The sequence below is a fragment of the Abramis brama genome (assembly GCF_963993115.1).
Source record: "Abramis brama genome assembly, chromosome: 3".
NCBI classification, from domain to species: domain Eukaryota; kingdom Metazoa; phylum Chordata; class Actinopteri; order Cypriniformes; family Leuciscidae; genus Abramis; species Abramis brama.
In genome coordinates, this window is record NC_139965.1 from 60744172 (window position 1) to 60770353 (window position 26182).

At 41.0% G+C, this 26182-nt stretch overlaps 1 protein-coding gene across 3 annotated transcripts in view; it reads left to right on the top strand.

Annotated features, from left to right (window-relative positions):
* Positions 1 to 26182, top strand: part of galns (galactosamine (N-acetyl)-6-sulfatase) — a 62624-nt gene that overhangs the window by 8900 nt on the left and 27542 nt on the right. For all 3 annotated transcript variants that reach the window (XR_014605397.1, XR_014605398.1, XM_084108669.1), the window contains exons 5-9: positions 212 to 355; positions 2312 to 2378; positions 2489 to 2616; positions 4664 to 4803; positions 6209 to 6312. Coding sequence is in view for 1 of the 3 variants with exons in the window: in XM_084108669.1 (XP_083964795.1) it covers positions 212 to 355; positions 2312 to 2378; positions 2489 to 2616; positions 4664 to 4803; positions 6209 to 6312 (583 nt within the window). In the remaining 2 variants the exon portion in view is untranslated. The remainder of the gene's footprint in view (positions 1 to 211; positions 356 to 2311; positions 2379 to 2488; positions 2617 to 4663; positions 4804 to 6208; positions 6313 to 26182) is intronic.

A 26182-nucleotide genomic window follows, 5' to 3' on the forward strand; every position in this document is an offset into this window, starting at 1 on the left:
TATTTTTTTTTACTTTTGAACGAATGTGTATAATGTTTCAAAAGCTTTCAGTTTCAGATAAATGCTGCTCTTTTGAACTTTATTCATCAAAGAATCCTGAAAATAATTGTATTGATAAAATGTAATTTTTTCTGCACAGTGTACACACTCCATATTGCATAGGCATTTACTTTTCTTTATAAGAGTTTTTCATCTTTATCTCCTAACTCAGGCACCTTGGGCACAGAACTCAATACTTGCCTCTGAAGCGTGGCTTTGACGAATGGTTTGGTGCCCCGAACTGCCATTTCGGCCCCTACAATGACAGGCTTCGTCCCAATATACCCGTCTACAACAACTCTGAAATGAAGGGAAGGTGAGGTACAAACATAATGCTTGCTAAGAACACCTCAGAAACCGCATAGCAACATGCTGTAAATCATGGCCAATATATCGGCTATCGGCTTTTTAAATATGAAGAATTATCAGTAATCAGTATCCGCTATAGGTTTATCGGACAATATATCCGTTATCGGCTTTTTAAATATAAATAATTATCGGTTATCAGTATCTGCTATAGGTTTATCAGCCAATATATCGTTATCGGCTTTTTAAATATGAAGAATTATCGGTTATCAGTATCTGCTATAGGTTTATCAGCCAATATATCGTTATCGGCTTTTTAAATATGAAGAATTCTCAGTAATCAGTATCTGATATAGGTTTATTGGCCAATATATCAGTTATCAGCTTTTTAAATATAAAGAATTATCGGTTATCAGTATCTGCTATAGGTTTATCAGCCAATATATATATATCGGTTATCGGCTTATTAAATATGAAGAATTATCGGTTATCATTATCTGATATAAGTTTATCGGCCACTATATCGGTTATTGGCTCTTTAAATATAAAGGATTATCGGTTATCAGTATCTGCTATAGGTTTATCGGACAATATATCGGTTATCTGCTTTTTAAATATGAAGAATTATCGGTGATCAGTATCTGATATAAGTTTATCAGCCAATATATCGGTTATTGGCTTTTTAAATATAAAGAATTATCGGTTATCAGTATCCGCTATAGGTTTATCAGCTAATATATCAGTTATCAGTATTGCCCAAAATTTTCATATCGGTGCATCCTTACTTTTAAATTTAGTCAAACTGCCTATTATGTCACTTTGTTACTTGATTGTTTGAATGTTACTTTTTTAAAAGCAATGTGTTACAATATTGTGTTACTCCCTAAAAAATAACTAATTGCATTACCTAGTTACTTTTTATGTAAAGTAATGAGTTACGTTGCGTTACTTTTGTGATATTTTGTTCTCACCTGGGCAAACAATCCCCCAATACAGTTTAATTTTGGCAAATGTAAAAAGCCCTCATCTCTATGACATCTGTACGTGCAAGAGAGGTAATTGAAGGGAACGGTTGGATGGTACTCACTGCTGGCCATGGTGCTCTAACTGGACAGGCTGGAAGAAGATTTTTAATGTTGATGATCGCGTTATTTTACATAATTATGCATCTGCTTACATTTGCTGGTTTCTGTTTTTCCCTCGCCTGTGTTTTGATCAGAAGATTCAGTACTCTTTCTGAAGATGCGTAATAGCGGCCCCTACCGTATAACAGTGAAAATGCGGAAAGCCGGAAAAATTCCGTCAATGGCGGGGATGGAGTTGAAAGTCAAGCACCTTTAAAAGTAGCCCAAAAAAACTCTTTCGTTTTTTCAAAGTAGCCCAATTGTGTGTGAAAATCGCCACCCTGGCAACACTGAGCATCATTAAAATTTTCTTCAGAAAGTGTAAAAATCTTGAATTGCTTCACATTGTTTGGTGAAGTGAATTTCCTTTTTCCTCGTTTTGTACTAGCTGCAGTGTAGCATCTCATTTTCTGCCTATTTGTTCCTTCCAAAACACCCATACTGTTTGTGCATTCTGGGTCATTGGCTCTGGCGATAGGGCTAGTTTTGCGCTTAGCAGTGGGTTTAATCAGCGTGGCGTGTTTGAGCCTGGTCAGACAAACACACACGTGTACACCCAAGAGATGGCGGGTTGCGTTAGCGGTGTGTTAGGACACCTGGAACAGCCGGAGCATAAGAGAGTCCACGCCTCAGCTCCTTCTCACAACGCGCGTGTCTTCTGAGACACAATCTCGCAATTTACCTCTTCAAATTCACTTCCTAATCACACCCTGGTGCAGCACTTGGTTTAGGAAGCTTGTCATTTGGAACAAGAGCTCATATGGTTCTGAAATGAGTTTGTGGTGATGGTCTCATTAGATCTGCAGGAAGCAGAACGTTTAGATGATCTGTGTTTTTTGCAGGTATTACGAAGAGTTTGAGATTAATGTGAAAACAGGGGAATCCAACATCACCCAAATCTATCTGGAGGTGAGTTTTCCTGTTCATTGGCTCGATTAATGTTTATTTGTGCGGATCAGTCTTGGACAGATGCACTGTGGGATGTGCCTGATGTTGGTTTTGATTCTATCTGTCTCCAGGAAGGCTTGGACTTTATCTCTCGGCAAGCCACGGCCCAGCGGCCCTTCTTTCTCTACTGGGCTCCAGATGCAACTCACGCGCCTGTTTACGCCTCAAAACACTTCCTTGGAAAGAGTCAGAGGGGGCGGTAAGTAGGGCTGCACAATATGTGACCCTGGACCACAAAACCAGTCACGAGTCGCACGGGTGAATCTGTGGCAATAGCCAACAATACATTGTATGGGTCAAAGTTATCGATTTTTCTTTTATGCCAAAAATCATTAGGATATTAAGTAAAGATCATGTTCCATGAAGATATTTTGTCAATTTCCTACCGTAAATATATAAAACATTTATTTTTGTGAGTGAATGCAGCACAATCGCGATGTTGCGAAAAATGTTTCGATTTTTTTTGCACCCTCAGATTCCAGATTTTTAAATAGTCATATCTCGACCAAATATTGTCATATCATAACAAACCATACATTAATAGAAAGCTTATTTATTCAGACCCATGAAAAAAATGACCAAAAAAAAGTACCCATGTGACTGGTTTTGTGGTCCAGGGTCATATATATCAAAATTATTGAAATATCGCAAATGTATATATCACAATGGCTTGCAATCATGAGCAAAAGACAAAGACACTCGCTGATCTCGGTTGAATAACTTTTGTAGCTTTAATAAGAATCAGGATATATTTAATTCATACAGTGAAAACTAAGCAGTGTTTTATTTTTACTTTTGATTATTCAGTTTGTGTTGTTGAATAACCCTAATGTAGGATAACCTGAACCCCTGAACCCCGAGGTTTACACTGATGTTAAAATAACACTTCTTACACTACAGTAAAACACTGATGCTCACTGTCAGAAGTTGTATGGATGTTTTCTCGCCACAGAAAGAATGTGAAACACGTATGTAGGTTATATCATTTGACATGTATTTTAAAGATAATTTAAGTTTATCTTACATACTTTAAGCATTATCGTATCGCATATCGAATATCGCATTATTTAATGAGTTATCGCATTTTTCTTCAATATCGTGCAGCCCTAGCGGTAAGTGAGAATATGGTTTGGATAGAAAAGGTGTGCGATTACTTTACACTACTGGTCAAAAGTTTTTAAATAATTAAATAATTTACGTTTTTTATGTTTTGTAATGTGCATAAAAAATTTAATTGTCTGATTTTACTTGTAAAAAAATCTAGATGCTATAGGTTTATCAGCCAATATATCGGTTATCGGCTTTTTAAATATAAATAATTATCGGTTATCAGTATCCGCTTTAGGTTTATCGGCCAATATATCAGTTATCGGCTTTTTAAATATAAAGAATTATCGGTATTCGCTTATCAGTATCTGCTATAGGTTTATTGGCCAGTATATCGGTTATCGACTTAAGTTACTTGTTTGAAAAAGTAACCCCGATATTTTGTTGTAAATTCAAAAGTAATGCATTACTTGTTACTTAAAAAGTAATCTAATTACATAACTCATTATCGTTTTGGCCAAAAATTCTGCTTCTGTGCATTCCTGTTTTGTAATATAGAAATGGTTGATTAATGAGATGTTATTTTTCCTGCTCGGAGGCAAGAATGAGTGCCGGAGGCTTCATTGGTAGTCTTGTCTGCAGCTGTTTAGTATTCAGTCCAGTGCTTTTGAATACTGAGGCTTCAGTAAGCATACGTTCCTTCAGAATGCTAAATGAGGTTTGTGTTGACAGAGGAATGGATCAAGGCTGAGGGGTATTAGCCCAGGTGCTGGCGGTGGAGGGATTCAGCCTGACACGCCACATCTTAAAGTTTTATAACCAGCGCACATCTATATCCCAGACATCTATCATCCTCCATACATCACATCCATCTGTCACAGGTTTCAAAGTGGGCTAATTTGACAGAATTTGTTATGCTGTCCGGGTTAGAGCCACTGAAGGTTATTTGGGGTAATTTTTAATGGTTGAATTCAATTCACATTTATTTGTATAGCGCTTTTCACAATACACATCATTTCAAAGCAGTTTTACATAAAATGCATGAGTCCACATTACAATTTACAGTGATCTGTTATCAGAGGTGACTGTCTTAGTTATGTATTTCAGAAATGCACATATACAAAATCACAGTTAGCGAAAAAAGGTATTAATTTAAACTGTAATAATTTAATGATTGAGGTGTGTGATTTGTCTTATAGTTATGGTGATGCCGTGATGGAGCTGGATTACAGCATTGGCCAGATTCTGGAACGACTGGTCAGTCTGGGAATCCACAACAACACATTTGTGTTCTTCACTTCTGATAACGGGGCAGCGGTGATGTCTGGACCAAGACAAAGTGCGAAACCATTCACACTAACATTAACACACCTATCACAGTTTTTGCCAGCTTTTATTTAGTTAGGGAATTAAAATAATTGATTTGGATAAAGATCTCCAAATCAGTGGTGATGCATGAGAAAGCTGAATTTTTTATTAAAAGTGCCCCATTGTGCTTTTTTGGATATTACCGTTCATGCGGTGTGTGATGTTGCTGTTTGTGAATGTTTAAAGATCAAAATACAAATGTATTGTCTCCTAAAAGAAAGAATTGATTCTGAACTGCTGAAACGTGTCATCAATAATTCCAGTCTAACAATGTAACTAATTTGCATAATTCCAGGCTATGGTCTTGATTGGCTGAACAGCGTCTCTTTGCCCCGCCCTCAAACACTGTAGTTTATCTGAGACTGGAAGAGTTTGGTTCGTGTTGTTCATGTCGAGAAGACGCTGCGAATCCACTTTTGATGCTCTTATATAAGATTAAGACTCGCGCTGGAATTGATACCGGAAAAAAATCAACGGCATCATTACTGTTCGTATCACTGTGTATCAAGTGCAGAGGAAGATCCGGAGCTTAAATTCAGATATGCTAATGAGCGTTTGGTTTCTGACATGTGCTGTACGTGTTTGACCAATCACAGCAGACTGGGCCATGTGACCAATCAGAGCAGAGCAGGCTCTCAGAGAGGCGGGGTTTAGAGAGACTGAATCCTTGATCGAACCATTTTCAGACAGTATGAGAAATGAGGTGATGCTGCAATGTATATCATGAGAAAAGTAATGTATTTTTTTACCTTGGATGCATGTAAATGTATTGTAGGAGACTCCAAAACCAAATAAGGAACCTTTAAAATGGCATAATATAATTTTTTTTTAAATATATTTTTTATGTAATGAATTTAATCCATTTTACACCAGTTTATTAATTTATATTTAATAAGTTAATATATATATGACATGTATGTGTAATTTGACACATTATGTGTCATTTATTATTATTATTATTTTGTGATTAGGGAAAAAAGTTGGCTTGTTCCTCTGAGCTACTTTCATTCTATTGATAAAATGCAATTAAATTAACAATGTCATTAGTTAGTTGCTCTCCAATACTGTTTGTTTATTCTAAATGCATTTTTAGAGGAGGCTCAGGTTCATTTGTCTACACAGCCCTGCTTTTTTTCCATTTCTGGTCTATGTACACATGTGCCCGTGGACATTTTTATCATTGCCATTGTATCTAGCTGTTTTTCAGTGTCGTTCTGCTCTCTCAACTCATCTTTCATGTACGCTCCCAATACACCTATTCAATTTCTTTGTGTCATGGGTCTCTTTTGTAGTAAAGATGATTTGTCAGAGATGAATTGCCTTCCACAGTCAAGGCTTTGAGTTTGTGATCCTGTCTTGTCCGTTTTCATCCTCAGGTGGCAGCAACGGCCCGTTTCTCTGTGGGAAAGAGACTACATTTGAAGGTGGGATGAGGGAACCAGCCATTGCCTGGTGGCCTGGACGAATCCCTGCTGGCACAGTGAGAATGATCCCAAGCTATTTCACTAAAAAGTCCCAAATGTGCTTTCCAATTCGCTGTATTCCATCTATCAACACCCTCAAAACACACCGTACACATTTCTACCTGTTCAAACGCTCCATCAGAACTTTCTTTAGTTTGCAAGGGCCTTTAAACATTGAAGGAGTAGTTCACTTTAAAATGAAAATTAGCCCATGATTTACTCACCCTCAAGTCATCCTATGTGTATATGACTTTCTTCTTTCAGACGAATACAATCAGAGTTATATAAAAAAAAATATCCTGGCTCTTCCAAGCTTTATAATGGCAGTGGATTGCAACCAACAGATTGGAGCTCAAAAACGTGCATCTATCCATCATAAAGTGCATCTATCCATGATAAAAGTGCATCTATCCATGATAAAAGTGCATCTATCCATGATAAAAGTGCATCTATCCATGATAAAAGTGCATCTGTCCATGATAAAAGTGCATCTATCCATCATAAACAAACTTCACAGGCTCCGGGGGGTTCATAAAGGCCTTCTGAAGTGAAGCGATGAGTTTGTGTAAGAAAAATATGCATATTTAACACATTACAAAGTAAAATTCTAGCTTCCAGTCGCAGTCTACTTAGACCATCGTAATTTAGACCATCAGAAATTAAACGGGTCATAAACACGTCAAAGCGAACGGGGCATTGAGACGCAACACGCTACAATGAATGCTTCAGTACCATATCATCTTGCTCCCATTCAGAAAGACAAATGTTCCAGTTTATATTGTTTTACAGCCTCAAAAAAATAAACAGCTGTGGCTGAAACTGCATATTTCACCTTTTATGCAGAAAACGGAAGTTGAAACGCTTCTGGAACAAGAACAAATGTGGGTGGGGCTTGATTCAGTCTGTGAGTGATTGATTGGATGTTTGTGGTTTGCTATTGGTGGATCTCATGTGAGTGACAGGTTGCCCCGCCCTCATCATCAGAGAAGAGAAGTGACTAAGCATTCAGGCAATTTAAAACCATTCAAGCAAAAAACATGGGAATCAAATCTAAATTGAGTTCTCTTGCGCATGTCTGGCTAGCACAGTTTTGAATATATTTGAATTTAATTTTTTTTTATTTTTTTTATATATTTTAAAATGGCACCGGCCAATTTTTCAATATTGGAACCGAATAATACTTACGATGTTCAGTTCCATTTTAAACCTTACCTTTGTCAGGACAATCATTGAATTCCTTTTTAAATATTTTTTTTCTTTAAATTCCTTTTGATTCCTATCTATGGCAAGTCAAATTTTGAATATATATTATTAGGGGTTCAAGCATGAAATGCTGAAACCCTATTGTAATTGTAAGGATTCGTAAAACGCATCGTGCAGGACAAACCGTAAGGCCTAGAGACTTGAAACCTGGCCAGATGGTAGGCCTCAATTTGGGGACAACCTATCAGAGTATGACCCCGATTGGCCCATAGGTGGCGCTACAGCAACCAAAAGTTCAAAATCGCTCATAACTCTTAGGCCGTTTGTCCCAGGGTCAAGTGTCTCATATCGTTGGAATCCTTGGCTCAAGGCGGGCAAAATGGCTATCTCCGATTTGGATGTAGGCAGGGAAAAATTTCTGCTATGTCGAATTTTGTCCAAAACCTACTTTTGCAAACTAGTCCCTGGTTTTTCGCCCGATCGGAACCAAACCAGTCCAGGACAATTCTCTGGACTCTCTAGATCAATAATTATCAAAAAAAAGTTGAACTTTGGCATTTGGGTGGCTGTAACAGGGTCATTTAGAAAAGGGGCGTGGCAAAATACACTCAAAAGCCTATAAATCCCAAAGGAAAACTCAGAACTTCACCAAAATTGATGAGCATATGTGTCAGAACACGGTGAGGAAGCATGCAGAGTTTCATGGAGATCGGACCATAGGTGGCGCTATAACTGGCAAAAAGCCTTCATTCTTATTAGGGGTTCAAGCATGAAATGCTGAAACCCTATTGTAATTGTAAGGATTCGTAAAACGCATCGTGCAGGACAAACCGTAAGGCCTAGAGACTTGAAACCTGGCCAGATGGTAGGCCTCAATTTGGGGACAACCTATCAGAGTATGACCCCGATTGGCCCATAGGTGGCGCTACAGTAACCAAAAGTTCAAAATCGCTCATAACTCTTAGGCCGTTTGTCCCAGGGTCAAGTGTCTTATATCGTTGGAATCCTTGGCTCAAGGCGGACACAATGGCTATCTCCGATTTGGATGTAGGCAGGGAAAATGTTCTGCTATGTCGAATTTTGTCCAAAACCTACTTTTGCGAACTAGTCCCTGGTTTTTCGCCCGATCGGAACCAAACCAGTCTAGGACAATTCTCTGGACTCTCTAGATCAATAATTATCAAAAAAAAGTTGAACTTTGGCATTTGGGTGGCTGTAACAGGGTCATTTAGAAAAGGGGCGTGGCAAAATACACTCAAAAGCCTATAAATCCCAAAGGAAAACTCAGAACTTCACCAAAATTGGGGACAACCTATCAGAGTATGACCCCGATTGGCCCATAGGTGGCGCTACAGCAACCAAAAGTTCAAAATCGGTCATAACTCTTAGGCCGTTTGTCCCAGGGTCAAGTGTCTCATATCGTTGGAATCCTTGGCTCAAGGCGGACAAAATGGCTATCTCCGATTTGGATGTAGGCAGGGAAAAATTTCTGCTATGTCGAATTTTGTCCAAAACCTACTTTTGCAAATTAGTCCCTGGTTTTTCGCCCGATCGGAACCAAACCAGTCCAGGACAATTCTCTGGACTCTCTAGATCAATAATTATCAAAAAAAAGTTGAACTTTGGCATTTGGGTGGCTGTAACAGGGTCATTTAGAAAAGGGGCGTGGCAAAATACACTCAAAAGCCTATAAATCCCAAAGGAAAACTCAGAACTTCACCAAAATTGATGAGCATATGTGTCAGAACACGGTGAGGAAGCATGCAGAGTTTCATGGAGATCGGACCATAGGTGGCGCTATAACTGGCAAAAAGCCTTCATTCTTATTAGGGGTTCAAGCATGAAATGCTGAAACCCTATTGTAATTGTAAGGATTCGTAAAACGCATCGTGCAGGACAAACCGTAAGGCCTAGAGACTTGAAACCTGGCCAGATGGTAGGCCTCAATTTGGGGACAACCTATCAGAGTATGACCCCGATTGGCCCATAGGTGGCGCTACAGCAACCAAAAGTTCAAAATCGGTCATAACTCTTAGGCCGTTTGTCCCAGGGTCAAGTGTCTCATATCGTTGGAATCCTTGGCTCAAGGCGGACAAAATGGCTATCTCCGATTTGGATGTAGGCAGGGAAAAATTTCTGCTATGTCGAATTTTGTCCAAAACCTACTTTTGCAAACTAGTCCCTGGTTTTTCGCCCGATCGGAACCAAACCAGTCCAGGACAATTCTCTGGACTCTCTAGATCAATAATTATCAAAAAAAAGTTGAACTTTGGCATTTGGGTGGCTGTAACAGGGTCATTTAGAAAAGGGGCGTGGCAAAATACACTCAAAAGCCTATAAATCCCAAAGGAAAACTCAGAACTTCACCAAAATTGATGAGCATATGTGTCAGAACACGGTGAGGAAGCATGCAGAGTTTCATGGAGATCGGACCATAGGTGGCGCTATAACTGCCAAAAAGCCTTCATTCTTATTAGGGGTTCAAGCATGAAATGCTGAAACCCTATTGTAATTGTAAGGATTCGTAAAACGCATCGTGCAGGACAAACCGTAAGGCCTAGAGACTTGAAACCTGGCCAGATGGTAGGCCTCAATTTGGGGACAACCTATCAGAGTATGACCCCGATTGGCCCATAGGTGGCGCTACAGCAACCAAAAGTTCAAAATCGGTCATAACTCTTAGGCCGTTTGTCCCAGGGTCAAGTGTCTTATATCGTTGGAATCCTTGGCTCAAGGCGAACAAAATGGCTATCTCCGATTTGGATGTAGGCAGGGAAAATGTTCTGCTATGTCGAATTTTGTCCAAAACCTACTTTTGCGAACTAGTCCCTGTTTTTTCGCCCGATCGGAACCAAACCAGTCTAGGACAATTCTCTGGACTCTCTAGATCAATAATTATCAAAAAAAGTTGAACTTTGGCATTTGGGTGGCTGTAACAGGGTCATTTAGAAAAGGGGCGTGGCAAAATACACTCAAAAGCCTATAAATCCCAAAGGAAAACTCAGAACTTCACCAAAATTGATGAGCATATGTGTCAGAACACGGTGAGGAAGCATGCAGAGTTTCATGGAGATCGGACCATAGGTGGCGCTATAACTGGCAAAAAGCCTTCATTCTTATTAGGGGTTCAAGCATGAAATGCTGAAACCCTATTGTAATTGTAAGGATTCGTAAAACGCATCGTGCAGGACAAACCGTAAGGCCTAGAGACTTGAAACCTGGCCAGATGGTAGGCCTCAATTTGGGGACAACCTATCAGAGTATGACCCCGATTGGCCCATAGGTGGCGCTACAGCAACCAAAAGTTCAAAATCGGTCATAACTCTTAGGCCGTTTGTCCCAGGGTCAAGTGTCTCATATCGTTGGAATCCTTGGCTCAAGGCGGACAAAATGGCTATCTCCGATTTGGATGTAGGCAGGGAAAAATTTCTGCTATGTCGAATTTTGTCCAAAACCTACTTTTGCAAATTAGTCCCTGGTTTTTCGCCCGATCGGAACCAAACCAGTCCAGGACAATTCTCTGGACTCTCTAGATCAATAATTATCAAAAAAAAGTTGAACTTTGGCATTTGGGTGGCTGTAACAGGGTCATTTAGAAAAGGGGCGTGGCAAAATACACTCAAAAGCCTATAAATCCCAAAGGAAAACTCAGAACTTCACCAAAATTGATGAGCATATGTGTCAGAACACGGTGAGGAAGCATGCAGAGTTTCATGGAGATCGGACCATAGGTGGCGCTATAACTGGCAAAAAGCCTTCATTCTTATTAGGGGTTCAAGCATGAAATGCTGAAACCCTATTGTAATTGTAAGGATTCGTAAAACGCATCGTGCAGGACAAACCGTAAGGCCTAGAGACTTGAAACCTGGCCAGATGGTAGGCCTCAATTTGGGGACAACCTATCAGAGTATGACCCCGATTGGCCCATAGGTGGCGCTACAGCAACCAAAAGTTCAAAATCGGTCATAACTCTTAGGCCGTTTGTCCCAGGGTCAAGTGTCTCATATCGTTGGAATCCTTGGCTCAAGGCGGACAAAATGGCTATCTCCGATTTGGATGTAGGCAGGGAAAAATTTCTGCTATGTCGAATTTTGTCCAAAACCTACTTTTGCAAACTAGTCCCTGGTTTTTCGCCCGATCGGAACCAAACCAGTCCAGGACAATTCTCTGGACTCTCTAGATCAATAATTATCAAAAAAAAGTTGAACTTTGGCATTTGGGTGGCTGTAACAGGGTCATTTAGAAAAGGGGCGTGGCAAAATACACTCAAAAGCCTATAAATCCCAAAGGAAAACTCAGAACTTCACCAAAATTGATGAGCATATGTGTCAGAACACGGTGAGGAAGCATGCAGAGTTTCATGGAGATCGGACCATAGGTGGCGCTATAACTGCCAAAAAGCCTTCATTCTTATTAGGGGTTCAAGCATGAAATGCTGAAACCCTATTGTAATTGTAAGGATTCGTAAAACGCATCGTGCAGGACAAACCGTAAGGCCTAGAGACTTGAAACCTGGCCAGATGGTAGGCCTCAATTTGGGGACAACCTATCAGAGTATGACCCCGATTGGCCCATAGGTGGCGCTACAGCAACCAAAAGTTCAAAATCGGTCATAACTCTTAGGCCGTTTGTCCCAGGGTCAAGTGTCTTATATCGTTGGAATCCTTGGCTCAAGGCGGACAAAATGGCTATCTCCGATTTGGATGTAGGCAGGGAAAATGTTCTGCTATGTCGAATTTTGTCCAAAACCTACTTTTGCGAACTAGTCCCTGTTTTTTCGCCCGATCGGAACCAAACCAGTCTAGGACAATTCTCTGGACTCTCTAGATCAATAATTATCAAAAAAAGTTGAACTTTGGCATTTGGGTGGCTGTAACAGGGTCATTTAGAAAAGGGGCGTGGCAAAATACACTCAAAAGCCTATAAATCCCAAAGGAAAACTCAGAACTTCACCAAAATTGATGAGCATATGTGTCAGAACACGGTGAGGAAGCATGCAGAGTTTCATGGAGATCGGACCATAGGTGGCGCTATAACTGGCAAAAAGCCTTCATTCTTATTAGGGGTTCAAGCATGAAATGCTGAAACCCTATTGTAATTGTAAGGATTCGTAAAACGCATCGTGCAGGACAAACCGTAAGGCCTAGAGACTTGAAACCTGGCCAGATGGTAGGCCTCAATTTGGGGACAACCTATCAGAGTATGACCCCGATTGGCCCATAGGTGGCGCTACAGCAACCAAAAGTTCAAAATCGGTCATAACTCTTAGGCCGTTTGTCCCAGGGTCAAGTGTCTCATATCGTTGGAATCCTTGGCTCAAGGCGGACAAAATGGCTATCTCCGATTTGGATGTAGGCAGGGAAAAATTTCTGCTATGTCGAATTTTGTCCAAAACCTACTTTTGCAAACTAGTCCCTGGTTTTTCGCCCGATCGGAACCAAACCAGTCCAGGACAATTCTCTGGACTCTCTAGATCAATAATTATCAAAAAAAAGTTGAACTTTGGCATTTGGGTGGCTGTAACAGGGTCATTTAGAAAAGGGGCGTGGCAAAATACACTCAAAAGCCTATAAATCCCAAAGGAAAACTCAGAACTTCACCAAAATTGATGAGCATATGTGTCAGAACACGGTGAGGAAGCATGCAGAGTTTCATGGAGATCGGACCATAGGTGGCGCTATAACTGGCAAAAAGCCTTCATTCTTATTAGGGGTTCAAGCATGAAATGCTGAAACCCTATTGTAATTGTAAGGATTCGTAAAACGCATCGTGCAGGACAAACCGTAAGGCCTAGAGACTTGAAACCTGGCCAGATGGTAGGCCTCAATTTGGGGACAACCTATCAGAGTATGACCCCGATTGGCCCATAGGTGGCGCTACAGCAACCAAAAGTTCAAAATCGCTCATAACTCTTAGACCGTTTGTCCCAGGATCAAGTGTCTTATATCGTTGGAATCCTTGGCTCGAGGCGGACAAAATGGCTATCTCCGATTTGGATGTAGGCAGGGAAACATTTCTGCTATGTCGAATTTTGTCCAAAACATACTTTTGCGAACTAGTCCCTGGTTTTTCGCCCGATCGGAACCAAACCAGTCTAGGACAATTCTCTGGACTCTCTAGATCAATAATTATCAAAAAAAAGTTGAACTTTGGCATTTGGGTGGCTGTAACAGGGTCATTTAGAAAAGGGGCGTGGCAAAATACACTCAAAAGCCTATAAATCCCAAAGGAAAACTCAGAACTTCACCAAAATTGATGAGCATATGTGTCAGAACACGGTGAGGAAGCATGCAGAGTTTCATGGAGATCGGACCATAGGTGGCGCTATAACTGGCAAAAAGCCTTCATTCTTATTAGGGGTTCAAGCATGAAATGCTGAAACCCTATTGTAATTGTAAGGATTCGTAAAACGCATCGTGCAGGACAAACCGTAAGGCCTAGAGACTTGAAACCTGGCCAGATGGTAGGCCTCAATGTGGGGACAACCTATCAGAGTATGACCCCGATTGGCCCATAGGTGGCGCTACAGCAACCAAAAGTTCAAAATCGCTCATAACTCTTAGACCGTTTGTCCCAGGATCAAGTGTCTTATATCGTTGGAATCCTTGGCTCGAGGCGGACAAAATGGCTATCTCCGATTTGGATGTAGGCAGGGAAACATTTCTGCTATGTCGAATTTTGTCCAAAACATACTTTTGCGAACTAGTCCCTGGTTTTTCGCCCGATCGGAACCAAACCAGTCTAGGACAATTCTCTGGACTCTCTAGATCAATAATTATCAAAAAAAAGTTGAACTTTGGCATTTGGGTGGCTGTAACAGGGTCATTTAGAAAAGGGGCGTGGCAAAATACACTCAAAAGCCTATAAATCCCAAAGGAAAACTCAGAACTTCACCAAAATTGATGAGCATATGTGTCAGAACACGGTGAGGAAGCATGCAGAGTTTCATGGAGATCGGACCATAGGTGGCGCTATAACTGGCAAAAAGCCTTCATTCTTATTAGGGGTTCAAGCATGAAATGCTGAAACCCTATTGTAATTGTAAGGATTCGTAAAACGCATCGTGCAGGACAAACCGTAAGGCCTAGAGACTTGAAACCTGGCCAGATGGTAGGCCTCAATGTGGGGACAACCTATCAGAGTATGACCCCGATTGGCCCATAGGTGGCGCTACAGCAACCAAAAGTTCAAAATCGCTCATAACTCTTAGACCGTTTGTCCCAGGATCAAGTGTCTTATATCGTTGGAATCCTTGGCTCGAGGCGGACAAAATGGCTATCTCCGATTTGGATGTAGGCAGGGAAACATTTCTGCTATGTCGAATTTTGTCCAAAACATACTTTTGCGAACTAGTCCCTGGTTTTTCGCCCGATCGGAACCAAACCAGTCTAGGACAATTCTCTGGACTCTCTAGATCAATAATTATCAAAAAAAAGTTGAACTTTGGCATTTGGGTGGCTGTAACAGGGTCATTTAGAAAAGGGGCGTGGCAAAATACACTCAAAAGCCTATAAATCCCAAAGGAAAACTCAGAACTTCACCAAAATTGATGAGCATATGTGTCAGAACACGGTGAGGAAGCATGCAGAGTTTCATGGAGATCGGACCATAGGTGGCGCTATAACTGGCAAAAAGCCTTCATTCTTATTAGGGGTTCAAGCATGAAATGCTGAAACCCTATTGTAATTGTAAGGATTCGTAAAACGCATCGTGCAGGACAAACCGTAAGGCCTAGAGACTTGAAACCTGGCCAGATGGTAGGCCTCAATGTGGGGACAACCTATCAGAGTATGACCCCGATTGGCCCATAGGTGGCGCTACAGCAACCAAAAGTTCAAAATCGCTCATAACTCTTAGACCGTTTGTCCCAGGATCAAGTGTCTTATATCGTTGGAATCCTTGGCTCGAGGCGGACAAAATGGCTATCTCCGATTTGGATGTAGGCAGGGAAACATTTCTGCTATGTCGAATTTTGTCCAAAACATACTTTTGCGAACTAGTCCCTGGTTTTTCGCCCGATCGGAACCAAACCAGTCTAGGACAATTCTCTGGACTCTCTAGATCAATAATTATCAAAAAAAAGTTGAACTTTGGCATTTGGGTGGCTGTAACAGGGTCATTTAGAAAAGGGGCGTGGCAAAATACACTCAAAAGCCTATAAATCCCAAAGGAAAACTCAGAACTTCACCAAAATTGATGAGCATATGTGTCAGAACACGGTGAGGAAGCATGCAGAGTTTCATGGAGATCGGACCATAGGTGGCGCTATAACTGGCAAAAAGCCTTCATTCTTATTAGGGGTTCAAGCATGAAATGCTGAAACCCTATTGTAATTGTAAGGATTCGTAAAACGCATCGTGCAGGACAAACCGTAAGGCCTAGAGACTTGAAACCTGGCCAGATGGTAGGCCTCAATGTGGGGACAACCTATCAGAGTATGACCCCGATTGGCCCATAGGTGGCGCTACAGCAACCAAAAGTTCAAAATCGCTCATAACTCTTAGACCGTTTGTCCCAGGATCAAGTGTCTTATATCGTTGGAATCCTTGGCTCGAGGCGGACAAAATGGCTATCTCCGATTTGGATGTAGGCAGGGAAACATTTCTGCTATGTCGAATTTTGTCCAAAACATACTTTTGCGAACTAGTCCCTGGTTTTTCGCCCGATCGGAACCAAACCAGTCTAGGACAATTCTCTGGACTCTCTAGATCAATAATTATCAAAAAAAAGTTGAACTTTGGCATTTGGGTGGCTGTAACAGGGTCATTTAGAAAAGGGGCGTGGCAAAATACACTCAAAAGCCTATAAATCCCAAAGGAAAACTCAGAACTTCACCAAAATTGATGAGCATATGTGTCAGAACACGGTGAGGAAGCATGCAGAGTTTCATGGAGATCGGACCATAGGTGGCGCTATAACTGGCAAAAAGCCTTCATTCTTATTAGGGGTTCAAGCATGAAATGCTGAAACCCTATTGTAATTGTAAGGATTCGTAAAACGCATCGTGCAGGACAAACCGTAAGGCCTAGAGACTTGAAACCTGGCCAGATGGTAGGCCTCAATGTGGGGACAACCTATCAGAGTATGACCCCGATTGGCCCATAGGTGGCGCTACAGCAACCAAAAGTTCAAAATCGCTCATAACTCTTAGACCGTTTGTCCCAGGATCAAGTGTCTTATATCGTTGGAATCCTTGGCTCGAGGCGGACAAAATGGCTATCTCCGATTTGGATGTAGGCAGGGAAACATTTCTGCTATGTCGAATTTTGTCCAAAACATACTTTTGCGAACTAGTCCCTGGTTTTTCGCCCGATCGGAACCAAACCAGTCTAGGACAATTCTCTGGACTCTCTAGATCAATAATTATCAAAAAAAAGTTGAACTTTGGCATTTGGGTGGCTGTAACAGGGTCATTTAGAAAAGGGGCGTGGCAAAATACACTCAAAAGCCTATAAATCCCAAAGGAAAACTCAGAACTTCACCAAAATTGATGAGCATATGTGTCAGAACACGGTGAGGAAGCATGCAGAGTTTCATGGAGATCGGACCATAGGTGGCGCTATAACTGGCAAAAAGCCTTCATTCTTATTAGGGGTTCAAGCATGAAATGCTGAAACCCTATTGTAATTGTAAGGATTCGTAAAACGCATCGTGCAGGACAAACCGTAAGGCCTAGAGACTTGAAACCTGGCCAGATGGTAGGCCTCAATGTGGGGACAACCTATCAGAGTATGACCCCGATTGGCCCATAGGTGGCGCTACAGCAACCAAAAGTTCAAAATCGCTCATAACTCTTAGACCGTTTGTCCCAGGATCAAGTGTCTTATATCGTTGGAATCCTTGGCTCGAGGCGGACAAAATGGCTATCTCCGATTTGGATGTAGGCAGGGAAACATTTCTGCTATGTCGAATTTTGTCCAAAACATACTTTTGCGAACTAGTCCCTGGTTTTTCGCCCGATCGGAACCAAACCAGTCTAGGACAATTCTCTGGACTCTCTAGATCAATAATTATCAAAAAAAAGTTGAACTTTGGCATTTGGGTGGCTGTAACAGGGTCATTTAGAAAAGGGGCGTGGGAAAATACACTCAAAAGCCTATAAATCCCAAAGGAAAACTCAGAACTTCACCAAAATTGATGAGCATATGTGTCAGAACACGGTGAGGAAGCATGCAGAGTTTCATGGAGATCGGACCATAGGTGGCGCTATAACTGGCAAAAAGCCTTCATTCTTATTAGGGGTTCAAGCATGAAATGCTGAAACCCTATTGTAATTGTAAGGATTCGTAAAACGCATCGTGCAGGACAAACCGTAAGGCCTAGAGACTTGAAACCTGGCCAGATGGTAGGCCTCAATGTGGGGACAACCTATCAGAGTATGACCCCGATTGGCCCATAGGTGGCGCTACAGCAACCAAAAGTTCAAAATCGCTCATAACTCTTAGACCGTTTGTCCCAGGATCAAGTGTCTTATATCGTTGGAATCCTTGGCTCGAGGCGGACAAAATGGCTATCTCCGATTTGGATGTAGGCAGGGAAACATTTCTGCTATGTCGAATTTTGTCCAAAACATACTTTTGCGAACTAGTCCCTGGTTTTTCGCCCGATCGGAACCAAACCAGTCTAGGACAATTCTCTGGACTCTCTAGATCAATAATTATCAAAAAAAAGTTGAACTTTGGCATTTGGGTGGCTGTAACAGGGTCATTTAGAAAAGGGGCGTGGGAAAATACACTCAAAAGCCTATAAATCCCAAAGGAAAACTCAGAACTTCACCAAAATTGATGAGCATATGTGTCAGAACACGGTGAGGAAGCATGCAGAGTTTCATGGAGATCGGACCATAGGTGGCGCTATAACTGGCAAAAAGCCTTCATTCTTATTAGGGGTTCAAGCATGAAATGCTGAAACCCTATTGTAATTGTAAGGATTCGTAAAACGCATCGTGCAGGACAAACCGTAAGGCCTAGAGACTTGAAACCTGGCCAGATGGTAGGCCTCAATGTGGGGACAACCTATCAGAGTATGACCCCGATTGGCCCATAGGTGGCGCTACAGCAACCAAAAGTTCAAAATCGCTCATAACTCTTAGACCGTTTGTCCCAGGATCAAGTGTCTTATATCGTTGGAATCCTTGGCTCGAGGCGGACAAAATGGCTATCTCCGATTTGGATGTAGGCAGGGAAACATTTCTGCTATGTCGAATTTTGTCCAAAACATACTTTTGCGAACTAGTCCCTGGTTTTTCGCCCGATCGGAACCAAACCAGTCTAGGACAATTCTCTGGACTCTCTAGATCAATAATTATCAAAAAAAAGTTGAACTTTGGCATTTGGGTGGCTGTAACAGGGTCATTTAGAAAAGGGGCGTGGCAAAATACACTCAAAAGCCTATAAATCCCAAAGGAAAACTCAGAACTTCACCAAAATTGATGAGCATATGTGTCAGAACACGGTGAGGAAGCATGCAGAGTTTCATGGAGATCGGACCATAGGTGGCGCTATAACTGGCAAAAAGCCTTCATTCTTATTAGGGGTTCAAGCATGAAATGCTGAAACCCTATTGTAATTGTAAGGATTCGTAAAACGCATCGTGCAGGACAAACCGTAAGGCCTAGAGACTTGAAACCTGGCCAGATGGTAGGCCTCAATGTGGGGACAACCTATCAGAGTATGACCCCGATTGGCCCATAGGTGGCGCTACAGCAACCAAAAGTTCAAAATCGCTCATAACTCTTAGACCGTTTGTCCCAGGATCAAGTGTCTTATATCGTTGGAATCCTTGGCTCGAGGCGGACAAAATGGCTATCTCCGATTTGCTCGCCCTTCGCCAATTTCGAGTAAATTGCATTTTTTTGAAAAACCTATTTTTGCAAACTTCTCCTAGGTTTTTCGCCCGATCGGAACCAAACCACTGCCTGAGTATTCTCTGGAGTCTGTCAATCAATAATCATCCAAAAAATTCAAAATTTCAATTAACGGTCGATAAGGGGAACCAAAATATTTGATGGCACCATGGCCACTTTTACTAAAACGGTTATAAATTGTGAACAGAAAGAGATTTTTTTGCTAAACTTGGGATACATCTTCCAGAGCTCAACCTGAGATCACTTGAGAGAAATCGCAACAATTGGCCACTTGGTGGCACTATAAAATGGTTATAACTTGTGAACGGAATGAGATATTTTCGCAAAACTTGGGACACATGTTCATGAGCTCATTCTGAGGTCACGTGAAAAAAAGACATGACAATTGGCCACTTGGTGGCACTATAAAATGGTTATAACTTGTGAGCGGAAAGAGATATTTTCGCTAAACTTGGCACACATGTTCATAAGCTCAATCTGAGTTGACATGAAAAAAATCGTGACAATTGGCCACTTGGTGGCGCTATAACAGTGAAAAAAATCATGAAAATAGCTATAAGCGCACCCAACTGTTAGTCTACAGAAAATTGGCACGCATTGTCTTTGTCCAGGGTGCCATGATAGTCTATGAGAACATTGGTGTATCTCAAAAAACTCAGTATACGTCATTGGCACAATGCCTTGAAGGAGCCTTAGAAGTTTCAAGCCAGTGTTTTTTCACAGGAGTGACCTCCTAAGACTCCTGAATCCTTGCAGAGTCCAACAATACCAAACATGCCAGGTTTCGCCTTATGGTTTTTGCAAGTGTCATTTAGAGCTTTACAAAATTGTGTTTATCTTCAAAGCCGTTAGTCCGATCGAGACAACAACAAAAAAACACAGGAAATTTGAAAACATAGGTAAATAGCTAAACAATAACGCCAAAATGTTAAAATTATGATAGGAACTGACAAAAAAATGAATTAAATCCAATCAATTTCACCCATGGATCATTTTGATGCTCTCACATGTTTGAAACAAACAATGATGGATTGTCATGAAATTTGTTTTGAATTGGGACTGGCGAATCCCCGTCCATACTGTCAATGACCATTCGCAAAGACCCGCCCACTTTAGTTACTGTTGCTATGTCTGTCAAGCGACGCCACTCTCACACCACACCAAGTTCTCACGCAGTGAAAAATACATTGCGGATCAGAGAGGAGACTGCGCGCTGACAGACAAGTACTTTTGATATGAAACAAATGGCGCTTTTCCACTACAGCCAGCTCGGCTCGGCTCGGCTCGGCTCGGCTTGACTCGGCTTTGTTTGGTTTTCCACTGTGTAAAAGTTGTACCTGTACCTGCTTCCAGGTACTTTTTTTCGTACCACCTCCGGCGAGGTTCTAAGTGAGCTGGGGCAAGCTGAGGCGATACTAAAATGTGACGTGAAAACACGGCAGACTGCTGATTGGTCAGAGAGAATTGTCACTATTCACTGCGTCATCATTGCACGCGCCAGACGGAGTATCCTGAATAAAAAACAGCAAAAACAAAAACATCCAAAAACAGCATACACTCGATTTCCTCCATTGTCCATTGTGTGTGGCAGCGGATGTATCTCGCGTAGAAGATTAAGTCACGGCAGTTTCCTGCGGCGTCGCTATGACGACCAGGTACTATTGTGGAGGTACTATCTGCAATGGAAAACGGAGCGAAAAGCGAGCCGAGTCGAGTCGAGTCGAGTTGAGTTGAGCTGGTACTGGTAATGGAAAAGCGGCAAAAGTCTCACCTTTCAAATGTAGTCATTTTTAGAGACATTTAAACAATAAATACCGTTTTGTGACTCTTTAATGTGTCTGACAGATCGCTGTAGACTCAAGGCTCAGTTAAAGCTGCTCGTGAACCGATCATCTCTTCCTTCTAGTTCATTTATAGCATTAAAATAAACATGAATGAACATAAAAGGAATGTTGTTTTAAAGTGCTAAGACGTCAGTACACTTTGTTTTTCAAATTTAAATCCTCCAAAGTTAATCTACTAACTCTCCTGACTGCTTTGTGGGACAAAATGGCGGATTATGATTAGTCAGATCACCTGTAAATCAAACTCCCTGCGAAGGGTCAATTGAGAATGCTCGTGCGCACAATCCTGATCTAATCGACAACTTTGCAGTTGCACATAGGAAAGCCCGGAAAATCCCGCTATAATGTAAGAGAGCATCTTTTTTATGTATTTGGACCTAGGCCTAACAATGTGTTATGGTGCGCTGTCACCAGTGTTTTTTTTTTGTGTTTTTTTTTGGTGAGCGTAGGCTCCTCCTGATTTTGTTAGTCATCTCATCTCTTATATGCTGTGTATGATCATATCCTGCCCTATTCATGGTAGCCTACTCGCGGACATTGCGTCATCAATGTCATCAATTGCGTCATCAAGGGGCCCGCCTTGATAATCCTACTTAAGGGCCCGGTGTTGGCTCGTTACACCACTGAATATAATTGTCTAAACTCCTTATCAAAATTACATATTTACAACAAATTTGACACATATATATGGGCACACTTTGAGTACTACTAATAAAAGTGGTGGAGATCAGGCAAGACTGTAAGAAGACTCAGGCAAGAAGGTGCTATAACTGTAAAAACGCTTTAAAACCATATATTTCCTATGGTAAACTGCCTGTATTGGCTGTAAATTGACTTTTTCATCTATGATGGCAGTTGTTAAATGCTTGCTAAATAAAACGTAATGTCTTTTGATGCTTGTGTGCTTAAAGGCCTTAACTGCTTGAACCCCGATAAATGCTGCTTGCAGCTTTAATTATTATTATTATTATTTAAAAATTGGAACTGAGTAATATTTACAGTTTTTTTTTTTTTTACTTTACCTTTTTTCAGGACAACCATCGAATTCCTTTTGAAATATTGTCGATTTTTTTTTCTTCTTCAAATTCCCTTTGATTCCCAGCTCTGGTCTCCTTCCCTGCCTCCTTTTTTCCTGATCCGCTGAAGCTGTGCGCTCCGCAAATGACTTTTAATTGTATTAGGGTTAGCTGTGCCATGGGGCTGTGGCGTGGGGGTATTTCTGGAGGAGCGAGCGCTAAGCTCATATCTGAGGGGTGTGCGGGGTCCTGATAGCACGAGGGACTGGAGGATTGGGAACGTCTTAAGCGGCTAATCTGTTTGTGTGTTTGCTGAGGTTGGATTGAGCTGTAATGAGGGCTTCAGTATCTGAATATGCCAGGCGTGCCGGATAAAGAACTGAAGGGAAGAGGTGCATGCTGGGATATGTGCCAGGTGTCTGGGCAGTGCCAGAGCGGGATAAGCAGGTGTTTCACACTGTTAGTGTTTGTCTTGCGGTGGCAGGCTGGATTTTGCCCGCTCGAGTGTGGCTCTGTGTGATATGTGTATCTTCTCGTCCATTTCTCTTATGGGGAGCATTGATGCCCATTTTTATTCGGTAATGCTTTATTTCGATAGTCCACTTTAGACATCCTACTAACTACAAGTAACTTTGCAACTACATGTCAACTAGCAGTCATTAGAGTATTAGTAGACTGTCTACTTAATATCTGCTAATACTTTATTTTGATGCTCCTGACAGACACTCAGATGACTCTCACTTTTCAACTACATGTCAACTTATTCTACTATCCCGAACCCTAACCTAACAGTCTACTAATACTCTAATGACTGCTAGTTGACTTGCAGTCATTATAGTACTGATTCTGTACTGTATAGTGTATTCTGATTCTGTATAGTACTGATTCTGATTCTTTAGACAGTTGTTGGAGGAGCAAGATGGTGTTGGAGGTGTTTGATGTTTTGTCAGATGAACCAGTCAGTACCAGTCATGTCAGTCCTCAACAGTACACAAAAGTTAAGGGAGTCTCAGTCCTCTAATAGTGCAGTAACAGCCGTCATGCAATTGCTACACATAGTTGATCTCACCCAGTCTGCAAAAACATTTACAGTGAGCTCACAGTCACACACATGACATGGTCTGTCTCTGTATTGTTCTGCCTGTGTAGTTGAAGTAATACCATCTAATATGTATTGAATGTAAACTGCGGCTGAACCCTAGTATGCTGCTGTTCGTGAATTCATACAAGTTATTGCTTAGCTTCAACACTAGTCTGTTTTTTTCCCCTCCGGTCTCGACTTGGTCTGTCTTGGTCTCGATACCCTCTGGTCTTGGTCTCGATACCCTCTGGTCTTGGTCTCGATACCCTCTGGTCTTGGTCTCGATACCCTCTGGTCTTGGTAGTGTCTTGGTCTCGGTTTAGGCGGTCTTGACTACAAGTCTACTACTAACTAACTCAACCAGGCCCCGCCCCTTTATTCTGTGTATGAATTATTATAATGAGGAATATTGTGACGTGTTCGTTCCCGGAAGAACTTAAGACTACAATGGAGGCGTTTCAGGAGTTCAGAAACACTGACACTGATATAGAGAAGAACTGGAGTTTTTTAATGCTCAAATAGCAACATTACACACTGAATAAAGATTTTAAAAAGCATAATAGGTCCTCTTTAAATGATCTTGTGGTTCGTGTAGTTGTCTAGTAGCATACAGTTAAGGAGACGCTATTAACAAACGTGATTTGAGACTTGACCTTGACTTGGTCGGACTCTGCATTCGAACTACGGTTCACTTCACCGATGGAGTGACGTGAATATAAAAATAAAGATGTGGGGGGTGTTGTGTTCATCAGCTCAGAGACACACACACTGAGTGCAGACACACACACACTGAGTGCATTAGACAGGTCTGTCTGCTCAGATAACTAGCGTCAGAGAAGAAGAGAACGAAGAGGAAATGAATTGGAGATAAAGAATTTTCATTTCCCCTTTTTACAAGTCCCATGTTTTGTGTGTGTGTGTGTTGCTGGATACGAGCAGCTGGTGGTAACGGCTAGTTACCTTTATTAATTGTTCCCTTTGATTTCTCCTTTTCCTGTGTGTATAAGTATGTATGTACGAACGTCTGTGTGTGTGAAGCCTGAGAGTGAAGATAATGGAATGTACTGGCAGTGGTGAAGGGAATTCTGGGAGGCTGAAGTAGGCGACGTGTGTGTGTGTGTGTGTGTGTGTGTGTGTGTGTGCCAGCTGCTCAGTGCTGATAGCGCTATCTGATTGTGAGCGTGCCGTTTCCCTCAAAGGCCCGTTCAGGAGAGAATAGAATGGAAGATCAAGGATGACAGCGAAAAAATGGCATTTTATCGGAAAATAGTTCAAAGTTTATAAATAAAATAAAGCTTTTTTTTGCAGCAGGACTGGGGAGGACAGATAAAGCTGCAGTTGCGGCCTCTGTCCCGACTCTCCTTTCTCTCTGCCTTTCTCTTCATTTACAGAGATGTTAGTGTGGTTTATAATAAACCTGCGAGCGCAGATTAGAGCGGGAACTGAAGAAACGCTGCTCTTCTAAACTGTCCATGCTTTGAGAAGCATAGAGAAAATGATTTTGCATTGGTGCATGTCTGTGTGATTTGCTGCATGGGTTGATTTATTACAATTTGGAGCATCTTGACTAGTGATAGGCGCATATATCAGCTGATATTATGATTATTGATTATGTGATATGATAGATAATTGTGCTCGCTTATCCAGTTAACCCATATTTGATATGTAAAATTCGTAGGCCTCTAAATGATTGATCAACATGATCAAAACTGTGTCGCACATAATCTACTTCATGTCTTCTGTTGTCTGATTGATAGACTTTTTAGCAAGTAAAAGCCTTTTATTTTGAGCAATAATTTTTTTAACGTCCACCTTCAGCTCGTAACCAATTTTTGACTTCAGGTAGGGCTGCTCGATTAATGCACAAAAAGTATTAAAGTAATTTATTTTGTTTCACATAAGCAAAATATATATATATATTGCTGGGAATTAGGTTGCTATGATATAAAAATTTAAATAAAAGTGAAATATCACACGTCTTGCTACCAATTTCGATGCAACAGCTAATTCTGTAAGATAAACATAAGTCCGCAAATAATTATTGAAGAAAGGTCAACAATCAATATTACAATAAAAACAACGAAGAAAATTACAAACAATAGGACAAAAACATCAGACAAAAAAGATAGAAATGAAATAAACAATCCTTTAAGTTTTTTCATGTAAGTTTATCAGTTTAGTATTCAGTTAATAGCCTACCTGGAAATTAAAATAATCAAATATTAAAAATAAAACACTGCATAGTGCAGCACTGTACTGTCTTCACTGTACTGTATGAATACTTTGATTCTTATTAAAACTACTGAAGTTATTCAGTCAAGAGTAGTGAGTGATTTTTCTCTTTTTCTTTTCTTGTCTGATTAACATTAACATTAAAGTTCTCTTTCTCAGCATTTCACAACAGTTACGTTACATGATTTGACTGATTTGGACATTTTAAAGCGCACCACTTTAAGGAAAAGGAATGAAATGTGGCACAATAATAGTTTTTTATCGTGTTTTCATAATCGTTTGAAGCCAAAATTGAAATCAAAAATAAATTACGGTTAATTGCACAGCCCTAACTTCACGAGCTGCTCAAAATTCTTAAAATCCTCCTGTAGTCAATAATTGTACCCCTTAAAAATAATATTTGATCACCAATATGACATATTTAAACGTTTTTCATTGAAAAAAATCTTTTATGCTTTAAAATATCTTGAATGTAACTCGACACCCTTGCCTCATTTAGTATTCGCGGTTCTATGAATATGCAAATGAGCCCCGCCTCCACTCACTCGCTCAGCTCAGAGATCCACTGGTTGACGATCACACGTTGATCTGATTGGTTACAAGGTAGTTTGTGACGTCAGAAACACCAGCGATTTCAAAGCGTGT